The sequence below is a fragment of the Schistocerca cancellata genome, chromosome 3 (genome assembly GCF_023864275.1).
Source record: "Schistocerca cancellata isolate TAMUIC-IGC-003103 chromosome 3, iqSchCanc2.1, whole genome shotgun sequence".
In the NCBI taxonomy this organism is placed as follows: domain Eukaryota; kingdom Metazoa; phylum Arthropoda; class Insecta; order Orthoptera; family Acrididae; genus Schistocerca; species Schistocerca cancellata.
The window spans coordinates 680,531,211-680,550,821 of record NC_064628.1 but is presented as its reverse complement, the minus strand read 5'-3'; the positions used below and the strand labels follow the sequence as shown (position 1 = coordinate 680,550,821).

Below are 19,611 nucleotides of genomic sequence, written 5' to 3'. Positions count from 1 at the left end.
CTAGCAGCTGAGATCATATAATTTGCTTTACTATAATAATTGTTTGGTTTCAAAACAGTACTGAAAAATCGTGTATAGGAGATGATGTTGGGAAAATGGCACATTACACGTAGGATTTGTCCTTGTAATAGTTGAGACCCTTATGTGTTTGGTAATTATAATGCTTTGTATTCCAATAGAATGATTTATCCCCTCATTACAAATCTGACATATGCTGTATATCTCAGAATGGTGGGCTGGTATATAAGGTGTCCCAAGAGGATTGGTCAATATTGAGGGATATGAAAAGACAATGATTTGAAGAAAAAAGCTTCAAATGGACATATGCCCTATTCCAAATCCTTTCCAAGATATAAAACATTGTTATTTATGTGACTGTAGGCTTCCCTGGCATACACTGCTGACGAAGGTTTCTCGGGTCACCAGCAAGGTGGTAGCATTGATATATTGTGACGTTTCAGGAAGTGTCATAGTACCCATCTTCTGGTAGAGTAGATGGGTGGTATGACACTTCCCAAAATGGTACATTATATCAATGCTACCATCCAGCTGGGGACCTGAGACACCTCCATCATTGTTATTTATTTTACGTATATTTCAGTACATTGTCAAGTTTACACTGTACCACAGTTATTTAACATTACAACATGCATTTTATGAAGTATCAATTGAAAAATACATATTTTTAACACATTCACATCCAAGCATAACTGTTGCACAGTTCACAACAAATGTTCACATATCCTGCTGCCAACTTCATTACATTTATGCACTCTTGGAAAAATGTGTTGCCTGTCTGTTGTGTCTCTGTACATTTCCTAATGAGTGCATCAGCATCCACAACATGATTAAGCAGTTCATCTAGCATACTCACCTTTTATTTGTACACCTCAGACTTTACCCAACACCATAAACAAAAATCTAATTGTGTAAGGTCTGGTGATCTTGGTTCTCAGTAAATTGTACTATCACTATCAATCTAGTGATTAAGGTAAGACAAGTACTGTTGCACCACTAGCACAAAAACAAATATATATTAAATGTGTTCTATCTCAAAAAACATTCATCACTGTCTGCACAGTTGGCATCTCTTGCAAAAACATATTAATTTATGTTTATACACTCCTGGAAATTGAAATAAGAACACCGTGAATTCATTGTCCCAGGAAGGGGAAACTTTATTGACACATTCCTGGGGTCAGATACATCACATGATCACACTGACAGAACCACAGGCACATAGACACAGGCAACAGAGCATGCACAATGTTGGCACTAGTACAGTGTATATCCACCTTTCGCAGCAATGCAGGCTGCTATTCTCCCATGGAGACGATTGTAGAGATGCTGGATGTAGTCCTGTGGAACGGCTTGCCATGCCATTTCCACCTGGCGCCTCAGTTGGACCAGCGTTCGTGCTGGACGTGCAGACCGCGTGAGACGACGCTTCATCCAGTCCCAAACATGCTCAATGGGGGGACAGATCCGGAGATCTTGCTGGCCAGGGTAATTGACTTACATCTTCTAGAGCACGTTGGGTGGCACGGGATACATGCGGACGTGCATTGTCCTGTTGGAACAGCAAGTTCCCTTGCCGGTCTAGGAATGGTAGAATGATGGGTTCGATGACAGTTTGGATGTACCGTGCACTATTCAGTGTCCCCTCGACGATCACCAGTGGTGTACGGCCAGTGTAGGAGATCGCTCCCCACACCATGATGCCGGGTGTTGGCCCTGTGTGCCTCGGTCGTATGCAGTCCTGATTGTGGCGCTCACCTGCACGGCGCCAAACACGCATACGACCATCATTGGCACCAAGGCAGAAGCGACTCTCATCGCTGAAGACGACACGTCTCCATTCGTCCCTCCATTCACGACTGTCGCGACACCACTGGAGGCGGGCTGCACGATGTTGGGGCGTGAGCGGAAGACGGCCTAACGGTGTGCGGGACCGTAGCCCAGCTTCATGGAGACGGTTGCGAATGGTCCTCGCCGATACCCCAGGAGCAACAGCGTCCCTAATTTGCTGGGAAGTGGCGGTGCGGTCCCCTACGGCACTGCGTAGCATCCTACGGTCTTGGCGTGCATCCGTGCGTCGCTGCGGTCCGGTCCCAGGTCGACGGGCACGTGCACCTTCCGCCGACCACTGGCGACAACATCGATGTACTGTGGAGACCTCACGCCCCACGTGTTGAGCAATTCGGCGGTACGTCCACCCGGCCTCCCGCATGCCCACTATACGCCCTCGCTCAAAGTCCGTCAACTGCACATACGGTTCACGTCCACGCTGTCACGGCATGCTACCAGTGTTAAAGACTGCGATGGAGCTCCGTATGCCATGGCAAACTGGCTGACACTGACGGCGGCGGTGCACAAATGCTGCGCAGCTAGCGCCATTCGACGGCCAACACCGCGGTTCCTGGTGTGTCCGCTGTGCCGTGCGTGTGATCATTGCTTGTACAGCCCTCTCGCAGTGTCCGGAGCAAGTATGGTGGGTCTGACACACCGGTGTCAATGTGTTCTTTTTTCCATTTCCAGGAGTGTATTTATTTTTTTTTATTTTTTTTTTTTTTTTTTTATTCATTTAATTTATGTTTACTGAGATTGCCTTTCATTCTTATCTTTCCATTTCCAGTTCAACAAGCCTGTACATGGTTCCAAAGATCTAACATATGCAGGATTTCTTGCTCCTGGGATTATGTACTCGTAAGTACTGAAACAAATCATGATAGTAACTCACTTGTTAGAAATTTAAATGACAGAATGAGATGGTTATCTGAAGATTGTTTTACACCAATTACTATTTGTTCTTGTGATTTTTGGGACCCTTATATGTTTAGTAAATATAATGCTTTGTATTCCATTAGGATGATTTATTTCCTTGCTACAATTCTGACGTGCACTGTCCTCATCGCAGAACAGATAGAAGGAGTCTGGGATCGAAACCTGGTGTCAGGTAACTTTCTTCTAATATATTTGTAATTTTAATTTACAATAGTTTCATGCACTATCATTATGTTGTTAATCATCTTTACTGTTAGAACCAGGCAGTTGTTATGAGTTGTACAAAATTATGTTTGTACAAGAATGTTGTAAAAATTGGTTATATAGTCAACATCTATCATTCATACCATTAAATGTAAACTGTTATGAATTTGAATGATTTTTTTTTTCCATGTTCCATGAACAATCCTGGGTCAGCAGTGTTACTTTGAGATCTGTAAATTATGTACATTATGGTTTCTTTTTATTTTCCACATGAGCTTCACAGATAAAGAACTTAGAGATATCTCTTCTTCCTACCATAATGTTTATAATGTGCTACCTTTACTGGACAATACTGTATGAGTTCAGCTGTCATGACATTAGCACTTTCTGGAACTCCTCCTTGAATTAGATGGCACAGTCTCTCTACTTGACCTTTTTTTTTAACATGGAGTGCAATAGAGGCTTTATTGCATAATATAGTTTCCTTGAAGGCAACTTTAACCTGCGGATATAAATATGACCCAATCAATTTATTATCATAAAACAGAAAACTTATGTATTTGAAACACTGTAACCCTATTAAATACATTTCTTAACCATTTAACTTACAGTGTTGTGCTAGCACAATATGAACAAACTAAGGGTTTTAATTAATTTTTCAACATAAACTTAACTTTTCCATCACTGGAATGTTCATAATATACAAAAAGTGAAATCTTCAAATAATCTAACAAGCATAGAAATGTAAATTCTTGGGTCACAAATCACACTTTTATGTTATTTAATTTTAATTACTCTACAAAAAGTGAATCAATCCATTACATAATTTGAGAACAAAATGATTAATAAGATAATATTACTGGTGTCATGCCATTTACCTTACAATAATAATTTTGTTGTCCTTCCACAGTTAGTAATGGAATTTGGGTGAGGTCTCCTTGCTCTTGCTATAAAGGAAAGAGTTTGAGCACCCAAGTACCCCCCGGTCCATCTTTGTTAGGCGTTGTTGAATTCTGTCAACAATATTTCCTTCTCAGCAACTGAAAACTTCTTAAAACATTTATGCTGGCATCTGTAAACAGATATTAGTGTATGATTAACCTATATATTTTGCCAAATAACATTTTTACTGATTTCCCATATTATAACTTAAATATAAATTGAAAATTTGCATAAATGAAAGGAATCTATAAACTCATTTCAGTATAATGTTTCTACACAACTTGTTTCTACTATTATATTAAGCATGGAGAATACAAACAATGAACATACTATGACTAGTTTCTAGCAAGCTGCACCTGTTTCCCTTTTTGAAACAATGTTTCCTTTCCAGTTGGTATATTCCAAATCATTGGCATTGTTTTATTTAATCCCATACCTCTTCCGCAATTCAGGGCATCATTCCTTTCTTCTCCTTGTAAATCATCTCTGTATTAGTCTGACAGGTCCATCACCAAAGCTATTTTGAAATCTCACAGCTGTTTACTGCATCCCGCTACAGTGTTGTCATCACACCTGAAGTTCTTTCGTGTAATTTAGGGACTTGTCTCTGTGGCAATTCCCATTTAGAACCAACAGATGTGTAACCATGTAGAAATAACAACTACAGTAATAACTCATATACCCCAGAAATGATGACAAGCCCCATTCTTGATCTCAACACCTTAATAACTCATATGCCCCAGAAATGATGACAAGCCCCATTCTTGATCTCAACACCTCAGATGTTAATATTCCAATGTGGACTTTCCATTGTTTGAAGCATTGAACATTAATATCTATTATTTTGTTATAACACTAATCTCTGGCAAAATCATGTTTATCTACCTCTTCCAACAGTTTCTTGTCCACAGCTGTATCAAGATGATCCTGTGCCCCTGTCAGAATTGGCAAAGCTGTAACCCCCCCCCCCTCTCCTTTCCATAAAAAAAAGCCTTCCTGAAATTTTTCCTAGGCAGATTCAGCAAATTTTATAATATTTGTACATAGATTTAATAAGAATTAACATGACTGAAAAATAGTATCTAATCCAACTACGGAAATGAAAAATGTAAAATTTCTGAAAAAAGGAATAAAATCTATATCTTTCTTGGCAAAGGTTGTGTGTACCAAAGTCGCACCTCTTGCAACTTCAGCACAATAAATAATACTAAAATTGGTGTGCTTTGGGGAGATCTTTAATGTGGCGTATCATAGAAAGTGCATATTTTTGTAATATGCACATATTAATATGAAAACCACCGAATTCAGCATTTTGACTTTATAAACACTGAATTTGAGATGGTAGCTCCTCAGTTTGCTTCTGTCAGTCTGTCACAGTTGAATTCATCAGCCTATCATAGCACACATTTACATTCTTGCTTCTCACAAATATCTAGGATTTTTCCTGAAAATCCTGGTTGTGGTGATGGAATGATCTATAGCATAGCCCAAGCTCTAAGTTATTTTGGAAAATAACAGCATAGTTGTGAGTTGGTGAAGCCAACAAATGTGAAAGCAAAAAACCTGGTCATGGTGACAGACTGAACCGTAGTTAGGTGGAAGCAACAGTTTGATTGGGAGTTGGTGAAGCCAACAAATGTGAAAGCAAAATGATCTGGTTGCCATGACAGATTGTAGCTTATTGTGTGACTGGCTGATTACATCATGTGTCCTGTGCTGTTATTGACTGATAGAAGAAAATTGAATAGCTGCCATATTGATTTCAGTGCTTCTGAAGCTAATTTGCTGTATTTTTTGGTTTTCATATTTGTTGGAATTGTGTGAACAATATATTTCGTGTGTGACGGAGCAAAGTGCACTGTGTAAAATAGATCTCTTTGGCATTGCCTAACACTCTTTGTGTGCGCTGATTATTGTGTTGTGTTCACTGGAATCTTGTTTTGTTCTTGAATGTGCAAATATAGTTATTAGTAAGATGTCCCTTTTTCTCCTTAATACTTATTCAGCTGCGCAAATTCCAATAGGTTATGGGCCCAGCCTGCATTTGGAATAAGTATATCAACAAAATAGTAAGGAGAAAGTATTGGAAAAGTTCCAATTTACGTGAAGTGCGAGTGATCCTTACAAGACGATCGCAATTTTTTTCCGCATTATTTTTCGGTGTTCTTTACAGCAATAAAAAGCAAGTTACCGTTAAGAATGAGTGCGGCACAAATTCCACAGATTGAAAGACTTGTAGGTCGCGAAAACTATGCAACCTGGAAGTTCGCAGTAGAAGCGTATTTACGTTTAGACGACCTATGGGACGTGGTAGATGGGACAATGAAATCCACAGATCAGAATTATTCAAGTAAGGATAGGAAAGCAAAATCAAAATTGATATTACCAATTGATTTGGTGAATTATGTTCACGTTGAAAAAGCTGCTACAGCGAAAGAAGTCTGGGACAATTTACGAAGTGCATTCGAGGATGGTGGTCTTACGAGAAAAGTAGGATTATTACGCGAGTTAATTACCACTCGTCTGGACAAATGTAAGAGTGTAGATGAATACGTTAACAAAATATTAACCACGTCGAACCGACTGAGAAACATCGGATTCGAGATCGCTGAAGAATGGATAGGAACATTGCTTTTGGCAGGACTGCCCGAAAGGTATGCACCTATGATTATGGGACTTGAAAGCTCGGGTATACCAATCACAGGCGACAGTGTTAAGGTGAAAATCCTGCAGGACATAAAGTGTGCTCCAAGCTGTTGTACACTGGAGAAGGAAGGTGCGTCTGCTCTCTACTCAAAAAACAAAAAGAAGAAACCGGTGAGGTGCTATAAATGTCAGAAGATGGGACATATTGCGTCTCAGTGCAAAGAAAAAGTAAGCCCAGGATCAGACACTTAGCAAAGGAGGTATGTTACTGATAGCCCAGAGAGAAGGACCAATAACAAAGGTAAAGCACTCTCATGTTTTTATTCTTTTGGTGGGATGAGCAACCGTGATATGGAATGGATTTTACACTCAGGTGCATATGTGCATATTGTTAAAGATAAATCACTTCTTTATGACATCAAAGATAGGACTCATATGGGGATATCTACTGTTGATGGCAACAAACTCCAGTGTCACCTGGCTGGGAAACTAGATCTACATGTAAGTGTAAATGGTGAATCAGATATGGTTACAGCACACAATGTTCATTATGTGAAAAATGTGGCAACTAACCTGCTGTCTGTAGGGGAAATTGTCAAGAAAGGAAATACAGTCACCTTTGACATGCAGGGTGCAAGAGTAATCAGTGAAAGTGGTGAAGTTATAGCTACAGCAAGTAACGAAAGGGATATTTTTAAGTTGGATATCATTGACAGTAAACATAAAAATGTTAGTGATTCAGTATATTCAGCAGAAGGTTTTTTATGACACCGGAGGCTTGGACATCTAAATAGAAAGAGTATGTCTATAATAAAGGATATGGTAAAAGGAATACAGAATTTTAGTGTGTCCAAGGATCCTTGTGAGACATGTATAAAGGGAAAACAAGCAAGGTTACCCTTCAAGACTAGTAAGAGTAAATCCACAGAAGTCTTACAGTTAATCCACACAGATGTATGTGGTCCGATGGAGTGTGAATCCATAGGTGGGAGTAATTATTTTCTTACGTTTATTGATGATTACTCACGATATACTCATGTTTATTTTCTTAGTTCTAAAGACCAAGTGAGTGATATCTTTGAGGAATATTGCAATATGGTTGAAAGATGGACAGGAAAGAAGATCAAGATCATCAGGTCTGATAATGGGAGAGAATATATTAACCAGAAATTGAAGAAACTTCTGGCAGAAAAGGGAATCAGGCATCAAACTACCATAAGGTACAGCCCATCTCAAAATGGGGTTGCTGAGAAGGCTAATAGGACCATTGTTGAGAAAGCAAGGAGCACACTGAATTATCCAAAGATTTTTGGGCAGAGGCAGTGTCAACAGCTGTATATTTGAACAATAGATCACCTACAAAAGCATTAAAGAGTAGAACCCCTTATGAAATATGGGTAGGAAAGAAACCTGATCTAAGCAATATAAGGGTTTTTGGGTGTGATGCAATGGCACATATTCCAAAACAGCTAAGAGGAAAGTGGGATCCAAAAGCTAAAAAGTATATTTTTGTAGGCTATTGTGAAAATTCAAAGGGCTACCGATTAATGGATCCATTGACTAAAAAGATTGTCACAAGTAGAGATGTAATATTCTTTAAAAATAGAAAGGACTCTGAAGAGAGCAAAACCACTAAGTCAACTGCATCTAGTTCAGAAGGTGAAACCTTGTGTGAGGAAATAGGAAGTGAAGAAGAGGAAGACGACAGCCAAGGACAAATGGAAGCAATTTATGATGACAATGAGTTAGAGGATGAAAAACATGAAGAAACCAATGTAAGGCGTTCTTCTCGTGTACCAAAACCGAAGGAATATCCGGATTTTGAGATGTATACAGCACAGTCCTTTAATGATGAGCCAAGAACAGCAGAAGAAGCAATGAGTGGCCCAAACTCTCAAGAATGGAAAGAAGCGATGAAGAGAGAATTAGAATCTTTATACCAAAATGAAACCTTTGAATGGGTAGATATGCCAGGAGATAAGAAACCACTGCAGGCAAGATGGGTATTCAATTTGAAGAACCCTGAAAGCTCATCACCAAAATACAAAGCAAGACTTGTGGTAAAAGGATATTCACAAAAACAAGGGGTAGATTACGAAGAAACTTTTTCACCTGTAGTCAAGTATGCATCATTGAGATATCTTTTAGCCTTGGCAGTAAAACGAAATTTAATAATTCATCATATGGATGTTAAAACGGCATATTTAAATGGGAAATTGGAGGAGGAGATATATGTCATTCCACCAAGGGAAGCCATAAAAACCAGGTCAGAAAGTAAAAAGATTTGGCGTTTGAGAAAAAGTATTTATGGACTTAAACAAAGTGGACGTTGCTGGAATCGATGTCTACATGAAACTCTAATAAATATGAATATGAAGCAATCCAAGGCAGATCCCAGCATTTACTATAAAGGAAGTAAAGCGAGAAAAGAAGAAATAATAATAATGGCGATATGGGTGGACGATTTCTTTATCCTGACTGAAAGTGAAGGCCAAATGAGAATTTTCAAGAAACAGCTGCAAACCAAGTTTAAGGTGCATGATTTGGGAGAAGTTAAACGTTATTTAGGTATGCAAATTACTAAGGATGAAGAAAGACAAGAATTGAGCATAAGTCAATCATCATACATGGAGAAAATATTAAAGAAATTTGGCATGAGTGATTGCAAACCCATAAGTACTCCAATGGAAGTAGGAGTGAAGTTAAGTGTAAATGAGACTGATGTGAAATGTGACAAGAAAGTTCCTTATTTAGAAGCAGTAGGGAGTCTGTTATATTTATCTCAAACATCATTGCTTTTGCCACCAATGCAGTGAGCAGATATTGCAGAGACCCAAAGGAAAAGCACTGGAAAGCTGTAAAGAGGATATTCCGATACCTAAGAGGAACCTCAAACTATGAGCTAAAATACCATAGAGATGGTAATGCAAAACTAGAGGGATATAGCGATGCGGACTGGGGGAGTGAATTGGGAGACAGATACTCCACCACTGGCTGCTGTTTTAAATTAGTGGGGGGCCTCACATCGTGGTCCTGTCAAAAGCAAAAAACTGTTGCATTGAGCACCGTAGAGGCCGAGTATATGGCACTATCCTACACCACACAGGAAGCATTATGGCTACGAACATTAATAAGTGAAATAGAACCCAATTTAATTGAGGAACCTACAACCATCTTCTGTGACAATAAAGGAGCCATAAATCTAGCTAAAAATGATGTTACTATTGCTAGGACAAAGCATATTGATATACGGCACCATTTCATTCGGGACCACGTAGAACGACAGAACATTGCTGTGGACTATCTGTGTACAGAAGACATGTTAGCTGACCTTCTGACCAAACCCTTGGAAAGGGAGAAGTTTGAGAAGATTGTGGGACTATTTGGTTTATCTTGTGGAAGCAACACACAAAATATAAGTTCAAGAAGGGGTGTTGGAATTGTGTGAACAATATATTTCGTGTGTGACGGAGCAAAGTGCACTGTGTAAAATAGACCTCTTTGGCATTGCCTAACACTCTGTGTGCGCTGATTATTGTGTTGCATTCGCTGGAATCTTGTTTTGTTCTTGAATGTGCAAATATAGTTATTAGTAAGATGTCCCTTTTTCTCCTTAATACTTATTCAGCTGCGCAAATTCCAATAATATTTATACTAACATATTATGAAAATATGCACTTTCAGTAATATACCACATTAAAGATCTCTCCAAAATAAGTCATTTTCAGTACATTTTAGTTGTGGTGCTACAGTGACAGGATGTGCAACTTTGGTGTATGAAGCTGTTACTCTTGTTGTTTCTGGTAGCAACTGTACATTGATTTTATTGTGACATAAAGTGGCAACAAACACTATTAACAACTCATAAATGATTAATAGTGAAGTAATTATTAATTATAAATGAAAGAAATGGGCTGTAATTGAGAGTTCAGAAAATGTCCCTTTCACATTTGTTTATACAAGATTTTAGTTTGGGTGAAATGTGTTTAGCTGTCTATAGGCACAACAACTCCACATCTCACTGCAGTTCTTGAATGGCAAAAATCTGAAGCCATTGGTCAAGTAGCGTATTTCCTTCAGCAGTCACTAACTGACTTTTGTGATCCTACAGTACCATAGTGAAGTAGCTACAAGAACTCCATTGTCAAACATGAGTAAGCTGTGGGCGGCAGCTGTGTGAAAAAAGTGTACTGTTTCCACACAGACCATGCCAGTGGTAGGTCTCTGTTCACTAGTTGTCATGTTGTTATGGTGTTATGTGGATGAAATGACACTGTAGGAATTAGGAATGACAGTATGACAACAACATGCATTTACAGTTGCAGGGTGGGACAAAGGCTCCTTTTGTAAGCAGAAGATGGGAGTGCTAGGGGTAGGAGAACTCACCTTTGTAATTAAACTGTCCTTTTTGCATCTACTCTGTGCCATCGGTGTCTACATCCATACTCTGCAAACCACTGTGAGATGCATGGCAAAGAGTACATTCTGTTGTACCAGTTATTAGCATTTCTTCCTGTTCCATCCACCTATTGAGCATGTGAAGAATGATTGTTTGAATGCCTCTGTGTATGCATAATGATTCTAATCTAATCCTAATGATCCCTATGTGTGCAATGTGAAGGGGATTGTAGTATATTCTTAGAGTCATTATTAAAAGCCAGTTCTCGAAACTTTGTTAATTGACTTTCTTTAAGGGTCCTCCAGTTCATTTCCTTCAGTGTCTCTGTTACACACTCCTATGGATCAAACAAACCTCTGACCATTTACGCTGCCCTTCTGTGTATATATTCAACATCCCCTGTTAGTCCTGTTTGGTATGAGTCTCACACACTTGAGCAGTATTCTAGAACTGGTTGCATGAGTGATTTGTAAGCAATTTTCTTTGTAGAGGATTGCATTTCCCCAGTATTCTTCCAATAAACTGAAGTCTACCACCTGACTTACCCACAACTGAGCGTATGTGATTGTCCCACTTCATATCCCTGCAATCTGTTACAGCCAAGTATTTGTATGAGTTGACCAATTCCAGCAGTGACCCACTGATAAACCAGGTGCATTCAAGTTCTAAGGCCTCCGATTTTTTTTCTAATTAACTACTCACCCGAAATCGATGAAACTGGCATTACTTCTTGACGTAATCGCCCTGCAGACGTACACATTTTTCACAATGCTAACACCATGATTCCATGGCAGTGGCAAAGGCTTCTTTAGGAGTCTGTTTTGACCACTGGAAAATCGCTGAGGCAATAGCAGCACAGCTGGTGAATGTGCGGCCACGGAGAGTGTCTTTCATTGTTGGAAAAAGCCAAAAGTCACTAGGAGCTAGGTCAGGTGAGTAGGGAGCATGAGGAATCACTTCAAAGTTGTTATCACGAAGAAACTGTTGCGTAACGTTAGCTCGATGTGCGGGTGCGTTGTCTTGGTGAAACAGCACATGCACAGCCCTTCCCGGACATTTTTGTTGCAGTGCAGGAAGGAATTTGTTCTTCAAAACATTTTCGTAGGATGCACCTGTTACCGTAGTGCCCTTTGGAATGCAATGGGTAAGGATTACACCCTTGCTGTCCCAGAACATGGACACCATCATTTTTTCAGCACTGGCGGTTACCCGAAATTTTTTTGGTGGCGGTGAATGTGTTTGCTTCCATTGAGCTGACTGGCGCTTTGTTTCTGGATTGAAAAATGGCATCCACGTCTCATCCATTGTCACAACCAATGAAAAGAAAGTCCCATTCATGCTGTCATTGCGCGTCAACATTGCTTGGCATCATGCCACACGGGCAGCCATGTGGTCATCCGTCAGCATTCGTGGCACCCACCTGGATGACACTTTTCGCATTTTCAGGTCGTCATGCAGGATTGTGTGCACAGAACCCACAGAAATGCCAACTCTGGAGGCGATCTGTTCAACAGTCATTCGGCGATCCCCCAAAACAATTCTCTCTACTTTCTCGATCATGTCGTCAGACCGGCTTGAGCGAGCCTGAGGTTGTTTCGGTTTGTTGTCACACGATGTTCTGCCTTCATTAAACTGTCGCACCCACGAACGCACTTTCGACACATCCATAACTCCATCACCACATGTCTCCTTCAACTGTTGATGAATTTCAATTGGTTTCACACCACGCAAATTCAGAAAACGAATGATTGCACGCTGTTCAAGTAAGGAAAACGTCGCCATTTTAAGTATTTAAAGCTGTTCTCATTCTCGCCGCTGGCAGTAAAATTCCATCTGCCATACGGTGCTGTCATCTCTGGGACATATTGACAATGAACGTGGCCTCATTTTAAAACAATGCGCATGTTTCTATCTCTTTCCAGTCTGGAGAAAAAAAATCGGAGGCCTTAGAACTTGAATGCACCTCGTAGTAGTCATAGGACACTCCTTTTTTTGTTTTGTTTTGTGAAGTGCACAATTTTACATTTCTGAACATATAAACCAAATTGACAATCTTTACACCACTTTTAAATCTTATCAAGAGCTGCCTGAATATTTATGCAGCTTCTTTCAGACAGTACTCCATTACAGATAACTGCATCATTTGCAAAACGTCTGAGGTTACTTTTTATATTGTCTGCAATGTCATTAATATAAAATGTGAACAGTTATGGCCCTGACACACATCCCAGGGGCACACCTGAAGTTACTGCTACATCTGGATGATAACACTACATCAAGGTAACATACTGCATTCTCCTTACCAAAAAGTACTCAATCCAGTCACAAATTTCACTTGATACCAAATAGGATCATACTTTTGACAATAGGTGTAGGAGTGGCACTGGGTCAAATGCTTTTCAGAAATCAAGAAATACTGCATTTACCTGACTGTCTTGATACAAAGCTTTCAGTATGGCATGTGAGAAAAGTCTGAGTTGGATTTCACATGATCAATGTTTTTTGTATCCATGCTGGTTGGCATTGAGGAGGTCATTCTGTTTGAGATATTACATTATGTTTGAGCTCAGAATATGTTATAAGATTCTACAACCAACTGTTGTCAAAGATATTGGAGAATATTTTTTGGATCATTTCTCCTACTCTTCTTCTAGACAGGTGTGATCTGTGCTTTTTCCAAGAATTGGGAATGGTTTTTTTATTTGAGAGATCTCTGATAGATTATACAAAGGGTGTTCAAAAAGTTTTGCACAGTCGTCTATATTTTTTTTATTTTTTGCAGCAGGAGAATGAAATTTTTTTAACATACTTGGAAGATTTAGCTATACATTGAGCCTACTCAATGTAGTCTCCAACAGCTGTGACACATCAGGCAAAATGTTCTTTCCATGATGTAAATGCACTTTGGTAAAATTCTGGGTATTGACTTTTACACCATCGCTTGACACAGGAAACAAGATCTTTCTCACTATCAAATGTTTTACTGTGCAGATGGGCCTTCAGACTACCAAAGAAGTAAAAATCAGATGGAGCCCAGTCGAGACTGTAGGGAGGTTGAGGAACAATTTTCCAGACCATTTTTCTGATTTTCTCCTGTGTCATAAAGGTTGTATGGGATTTGGCATTGCCATGGTGTAGTCTGATGAGCTGACCCTGAAGCTGTGGTCTGTGAGTCTTGATGGCACATCACAGCTTGTCCAATAACAAACAGTAATGGTCCCGGTTAACTGTGGAGCCAGGTTCCAAAAAGTCAATGAAAATGACACCACACTGATCCCAGAAGAAGGAGGCCATCAGCTTTTGCCCTGCTGTTTGTGAAAGTCACCTTCTTTAAACCTCTGCAACCACCACTGGATACTGCTTTGATCCACTGCGTCCTCCCCATAAACAGGAAGCAACTTCCTGTGAATTGATGTGGTAAAGTCATCGCTGGTTTTGAAGAGCAACTTCATCACCGAACGTTGTCGCAACTAACATCTACTTCACAGTCGATATGGCTCATGTGTAAATAAAAGAAAGTACTTTTATATAACAACTTATAGCTAAATGTTCCAAGTATGTTCACAAAAAATTTCATTCTCCTCCTGCAAAAAATAACAAAAATTTTAGAGACGACTGTGCAAAACTTTTTGAACTCCCTTTGTAGTTAGAAGAGGGCTGAACTGAGCTGCAAATTCAATATAGAATCTGACATGGATTCCATCAGGCCCTGGATATTTGTTCAGTGTTGAAGATTTCTGCTGTTTCTCAACGCCACTGACACTAATACTTATTTCATTCATCTTTTCATGGTATGAGGATTAAAGTGGGGAATTTCTCCTAGGTTTTCCTTGGTAAAGGAATGGAGTTAAGCATTTCAGCTTTTGCTTTGCTATCCTCAATCTCAGTTCCTGTCTCATTCACTAGGAACTGGACACTAACTTTTGTGCCACTAAGAGTCTTTACATATGACCAAAATTTCTTTTGGTTTTATGAAATATCATTTGACAATATTCTGTTATGATAGACATTGAAGGCATCATGCATTGTTCTCTTGACAGCCAAACACGTTTCATTTAGAGCTCTATAGTCCTATGCTTTGTTTTACACTTATTAAGCAGTAGTCTCTGTTTCTTTATAAGTTTCTTTATAGTGACCATATACCATGGAGGTTCCCTCCCATTATGAAGTGTTCTACTGGGTACATATCAATTCAATGCATGGTCAACTAATCTTTTAAATTTGAACCATAGTTCCTCTATATGCTCCTGCCCTGTGCTGAAAGTTTCAAATTCCTCACTTAGGTATGACACTACTGATTTTTCATGTAGTTTACTGAACATATACATCTTTCTGCCTCTTTTAGTTGTCTTTTGTACTCTGGTAATAATTGCTGCCACAACCATCTTATGGTCACAGATACCAGTTTTAATGTGGATATCCTCAAAGAGGTCAGGTCTATTTGTTGTTATTAGATCCAATATATTTTTGTCATAAGTGGGGTTCCTTACTATCTGTTCTAGGTACTTTTCAGGAAAGGCATTTAGTAATGTTCCACAGGATGCCTTATCACAGCCACCACTAACAGAACTGTAATTTCCTGAACTAATTGTTGGATGGGTAAAGTCTCCACTGATGATTACAGTATGATTTGGGAACTTATGTACAAGTGAACTGAAGTCTTCTCTGAAGTTTTTGGCTACATTAGGAAATGAGTCTGGTGGGCAACAGAAGGATTCAATTATCATTTTAAGTCCACCCCTGATAGCAGCTTCAGTTCTCATCTCTGTGGATTTGAGTTTCCTGTCTACTACGACAAAAGCACCACCTCTATTTCCAATTTGCCTATCCTTTCAATATACACTTTTCCCCAAAAAGCTCACTGCTACCAATTTCAGGTTTCAGCCAGCTTTCTGTACCTCATATTATGTGAGCTTCTCTGTTTTTCAGGAGCACTTCAGACTCAAGCACTTCATTGTGAATGCTTCACCAGTTTACTATTATGATTTTAATACTCTCGTGTATATGAGATATTTCTCTCAAGCTTATGCAGATATTTCTATTGCTATCATTATCTGGATTGGATGGAGAGTCGCATTAACTAAAAAAAGCTTTGTGTACACTCCACACACATCAGCTACCTGAGTAGCAGCCCTGATTTTGTGTGTGTGTGTGTGTGTGTGTGTGTGTGTGTGTGTGTGTGTGTGAGAGAGAGAGAGAGAGAGAGAGAGAGAGAGAGAGAGATCTATTTTTGACAAAAGCCTTGTTGGCCAAAAGCTTATATTGTGACAGTCTTTCTGTTGTGCCTACCTGCAACTCTGTGTCTCCGCTATATGCTGAGTGGCAACTTTCCTTTTCATAATATTGTTACATTCCATCCTGGATTTTCCATTGTTTAACATTAATGTAATTTTGACATATGAGTTTGTAAAATAAACAACTAACAAAGCCATTATAAAAATCATAGTTTGTCATTTTGTGTGCTACTTCTTTAAAATAATGAGAACAAAGCATTTCACAAATCTGATAAAAGAGGTAGTTGTGTGTTACCAAAATAAAGGATAATACTCATCTTGCATCATCATTATCACATCAAGAATGAGGATTTTAAGGTCTTTGCTACAGACTCTGTCTTTGTGGTTTTTAATTTTGAAAAAACATTAATGTGGTGTTCTAAATAAGTGACAAACACACACATTTTATTTTTATTGGAGCTTTATGAAAATAACTTTAACTGAATTTACACTGATTTCAAACACACTACCATGCAAACACTGCCTTAACACTCTCCTGGAGGCCACAGCTTCTGGTCTACATATATTTGTAACAGTTAAGGGCAGTGTGAGATTTGTTAATAACATATTTTTCATTGACTTACAGTTACTTAAATTAGTTAAACATCAATTAGGATGCACTATGATCACTCAGGACTCCCCCAACACCAACTTCTCAGAATTACACAGCTGGGAACTGGCTTTACAAGATGTCCTTGGTTCTCACCACCCACATGGTCTTAATTTATGTTAATTTCTTTGGTCTCAGCATTTCTTCTCAGTAACTATCCATTTTTTGACTTCTTTTTAGTTTTCTACATCTTTTACTTCTCAACGTATCTATTTTTCTGCACCCTAGCACCTCACATGTCTACCATTGTAACATATTCTTATCATCACTTACACAGTGTTCTGTCATTAATATCTATTTTGCATATTACTATATCTTCCACCTTTAAGCTGTCAGGTTTTCAAATCTCATCCAATGCAGTCCCCAACAATCAATTTTTCCTTCTCATCCCAGCCACTAAGTCACCCCAATCCAGGGTTGTGGGTGACTTTTCCATAATTTTACCTATTTTCTAAACCTCACCAGTCCTCTTCCTTCATCCCTCTTCATTCCCCTTCAGCCCTTCTGGCAGAAGAAGGAGTCACTGGCTTCAGAAGCTTGCACATTTCCTTAACTTTTATTTTTGTTTTCTCCTGCTGCCACTTGGTGATTAGATTTTTTGCCCATACCATTATATTATATTTTCAAAACGTTATTATTTTGGTAACATACCCAGGAATACCCTTGTTATTAGCCAACTGTGTAGTAGGTGCTGGAAGCTTACTTATGAAAACAGTACTGTGTGTTCTGTCTGATAGTGTCCACAATCTGCAAGATAATATTTGAAGAAAGACCTAAGCAAAAACTGGGGAACAATAAATGAGGAAATGTTAAATTTGTGCATTTTTCATTTTGACTCCTCTGATACAAAATATGAACTTGACACTTCTCTAAGAAAACAAAAACACATAAAGTTATAATGTGACATCTTATATCTTCATATTTTTTATGTCACAGCTCTAGCTCTAAAAAGATTAAAAAGGAAACAGTAGCAATCACAACCTTCAATTAATTGCTTTTGAAGTACACATTTTAACAAAGTTTGTATTATAGTGTTTTAACAGTGCACTTCCACTTTTCCACAGTCTCGTGTTGTTATAATGACTCTAGGGCAACATAAAATGTGACAGTGTTAACTAAAATAATGGATATAGAGTACTTATTCTATGAGACAGTTTGATAAGCATTACACAGTGATGATTTGACTTATTTTAGGTGTGACAATGTTGGAGGTACTGCTGTGTCATCTGCTGTGCTACTCTTTCTGGATGGCTCTTCAGTTGTTTGAGGTTCTGCTCATGACATTCCTAGTGTTTGATCTCAATTGTGATGGAGACTATGCAACAGTGTCAGCTCTGGCATTCCTCCAAGGTCTCAGTGGAATATGTTATGGTAAGCTCATACAGTGTAATAATGCTCCTCATTATTAAAATGATGTATGAAATTGGCAGTTTATTAATTTACAAGGGCCATTTACAAGTGATAAAGACTTTAAATCTAATGGAACTCTAAGATTACATAGAGCACAACAGGACTGCCTCAGCACTTACTTTTGTACATTGTGGGCATCACACAGTTACTGCAGTGCCAACTGTACATTCTGGATGCTTCACTTCTTTTATCAGGCAGTATAGTTAGGCAGTGTGCACCAATACTTCAAATGCACCATTAAAAGATTGTACATAACATAGTGCATAATCACTGGAACTTGTTTGTTTGCTGTGTAGCTTGTGATTTAAAGTTTTTGAAATCACTGTTAATAATATGTTTTCATTACAGGTTTGGTGATAACAGTTGTCTGCTCAGACCTCACAATGGCAAACTATGTGTCTATGGGAAGCTATTTCCCCTATCTGAACCTCAGTGGTATGTTGAAACACATTTTTAATACATAAGATGAAGGCAATGTGTTATAGGGTTTCAAATTTTGTTAATAGTATCTTCTTTTTATATTTGCTTCATTGCACATTAAGCACCATCTTAACTTCCATTTTGTGCTGGTAAATATTCAGTTGTATTTTACAGTTACAAAGTTACATGTAAAAACATAATCTGGTATTTTATGTTGCACTGTTTCTCAAATTTCTGACTTTTGCCTTTTACTGGCAACAATTTTATCAGTTCAGACAGTCAAACACATCTGACAGGATGCCCGAAAGCATCAGTTTATCAGCACCTATCTGATACTCTTACAAACTTTGTATAAGCTCTTCCAAGGTGAAAGAAATAGCAGAAAACAGTTTAGTCAAAGCCTAAGTATTGTTCCCGGAAATGAGCTTTCACCCTGCAGTGCAGTTCTCCTGGATGCATTATTTACACAATTCTGTGTGTCAGGGAAGAGTAAGAAAGATTATTCAGAGTTAAGTTTTGAGTTAGGCCATGATGTGTACTCTGATGAGTCAGTTAGTAAGAGTTGTCAAGGAAAAGCAAAAGCCTGGGATCAAGAGCAAACTTGACGTATAATTGTAAGCTGCCAGGTACATAAATGTGAAAGGGCTATTACTGTTCATGATATATATTAATCACATGGTGAATAATGTTTGTTTCTTGCTGACACAAAACTCTATGAACATGGCAGATGCAGGCACATCTAGAGATAACCTGAGAATTGATTTTATTAGTTTTTTTTTATTTGGTCCTGTAGATTACATGTTTTACAAGTAGTATACTAGTAATATTTGAAGGATTCCTTGTAATCTATGAGTGTGGAAAACAAATTCTTTACAGGTAATGGACTTATCTGTAGGAGGTTTTTCCTTATGTAAATCTTTGCA

The 19,611-nt window shown here is 38.6% G+C and overlaps 1 protein-coding gene and 1 long non-coding RNA gene across 2 annotated transcripts in view; one reads left to right on the top strand and one right to left on the bottom strand.

Annotated features, from left to right (window-relative positions):
* The window catches only part of LOC126175657 (ABC transporter G family member 23-like), a 396,587-nt gene that overhangs the window by 361,347 nt on the left and 15,629 nt on the right, over window positions 1-19,611 (top strand). The window contains exons 14-17 of the mRNA XM_049922565.1: window positions 2,636-2,706; window positions 2,868-2,956; window positions 18,053-18,229; window positions 18,617-18,703. Of these exons, the coding sequence (XP_049778522.1) occupies window positions 2,636-2,706; window positions 2,868-2,956; window positions 18,053-18,229; window positions 18,617-18,703 (424 nt within the window). The remainder of the gene's footprint in view (window positions 1-2,635; window positions 2,707-2,867; window positions 2,957-18,052; window positions 18,230-18,616; window positions 18,704-19,611) is intronic.
* LOC126175659 (uncharacterized) overlaps window positions 3,422-19,611 on the bottom strand; it is a 191,978-nt gene continuing 175,788 nt past the window's right edge. Inside the window, exons 2-3 of the long non-coding RNA XR_007535599.1 lie at window positions 3,867-4,060; window positions 3,422-3,490 (exon numbers count right to left, since the gene is read on the bottom strand). This is a non-coding gene — a long non-coding RNA (uncharacterized LOC126175659). The remainder of the gene's footprint in view (window positions 3,491-3,866; window positions 4,061-19,611) is intronic.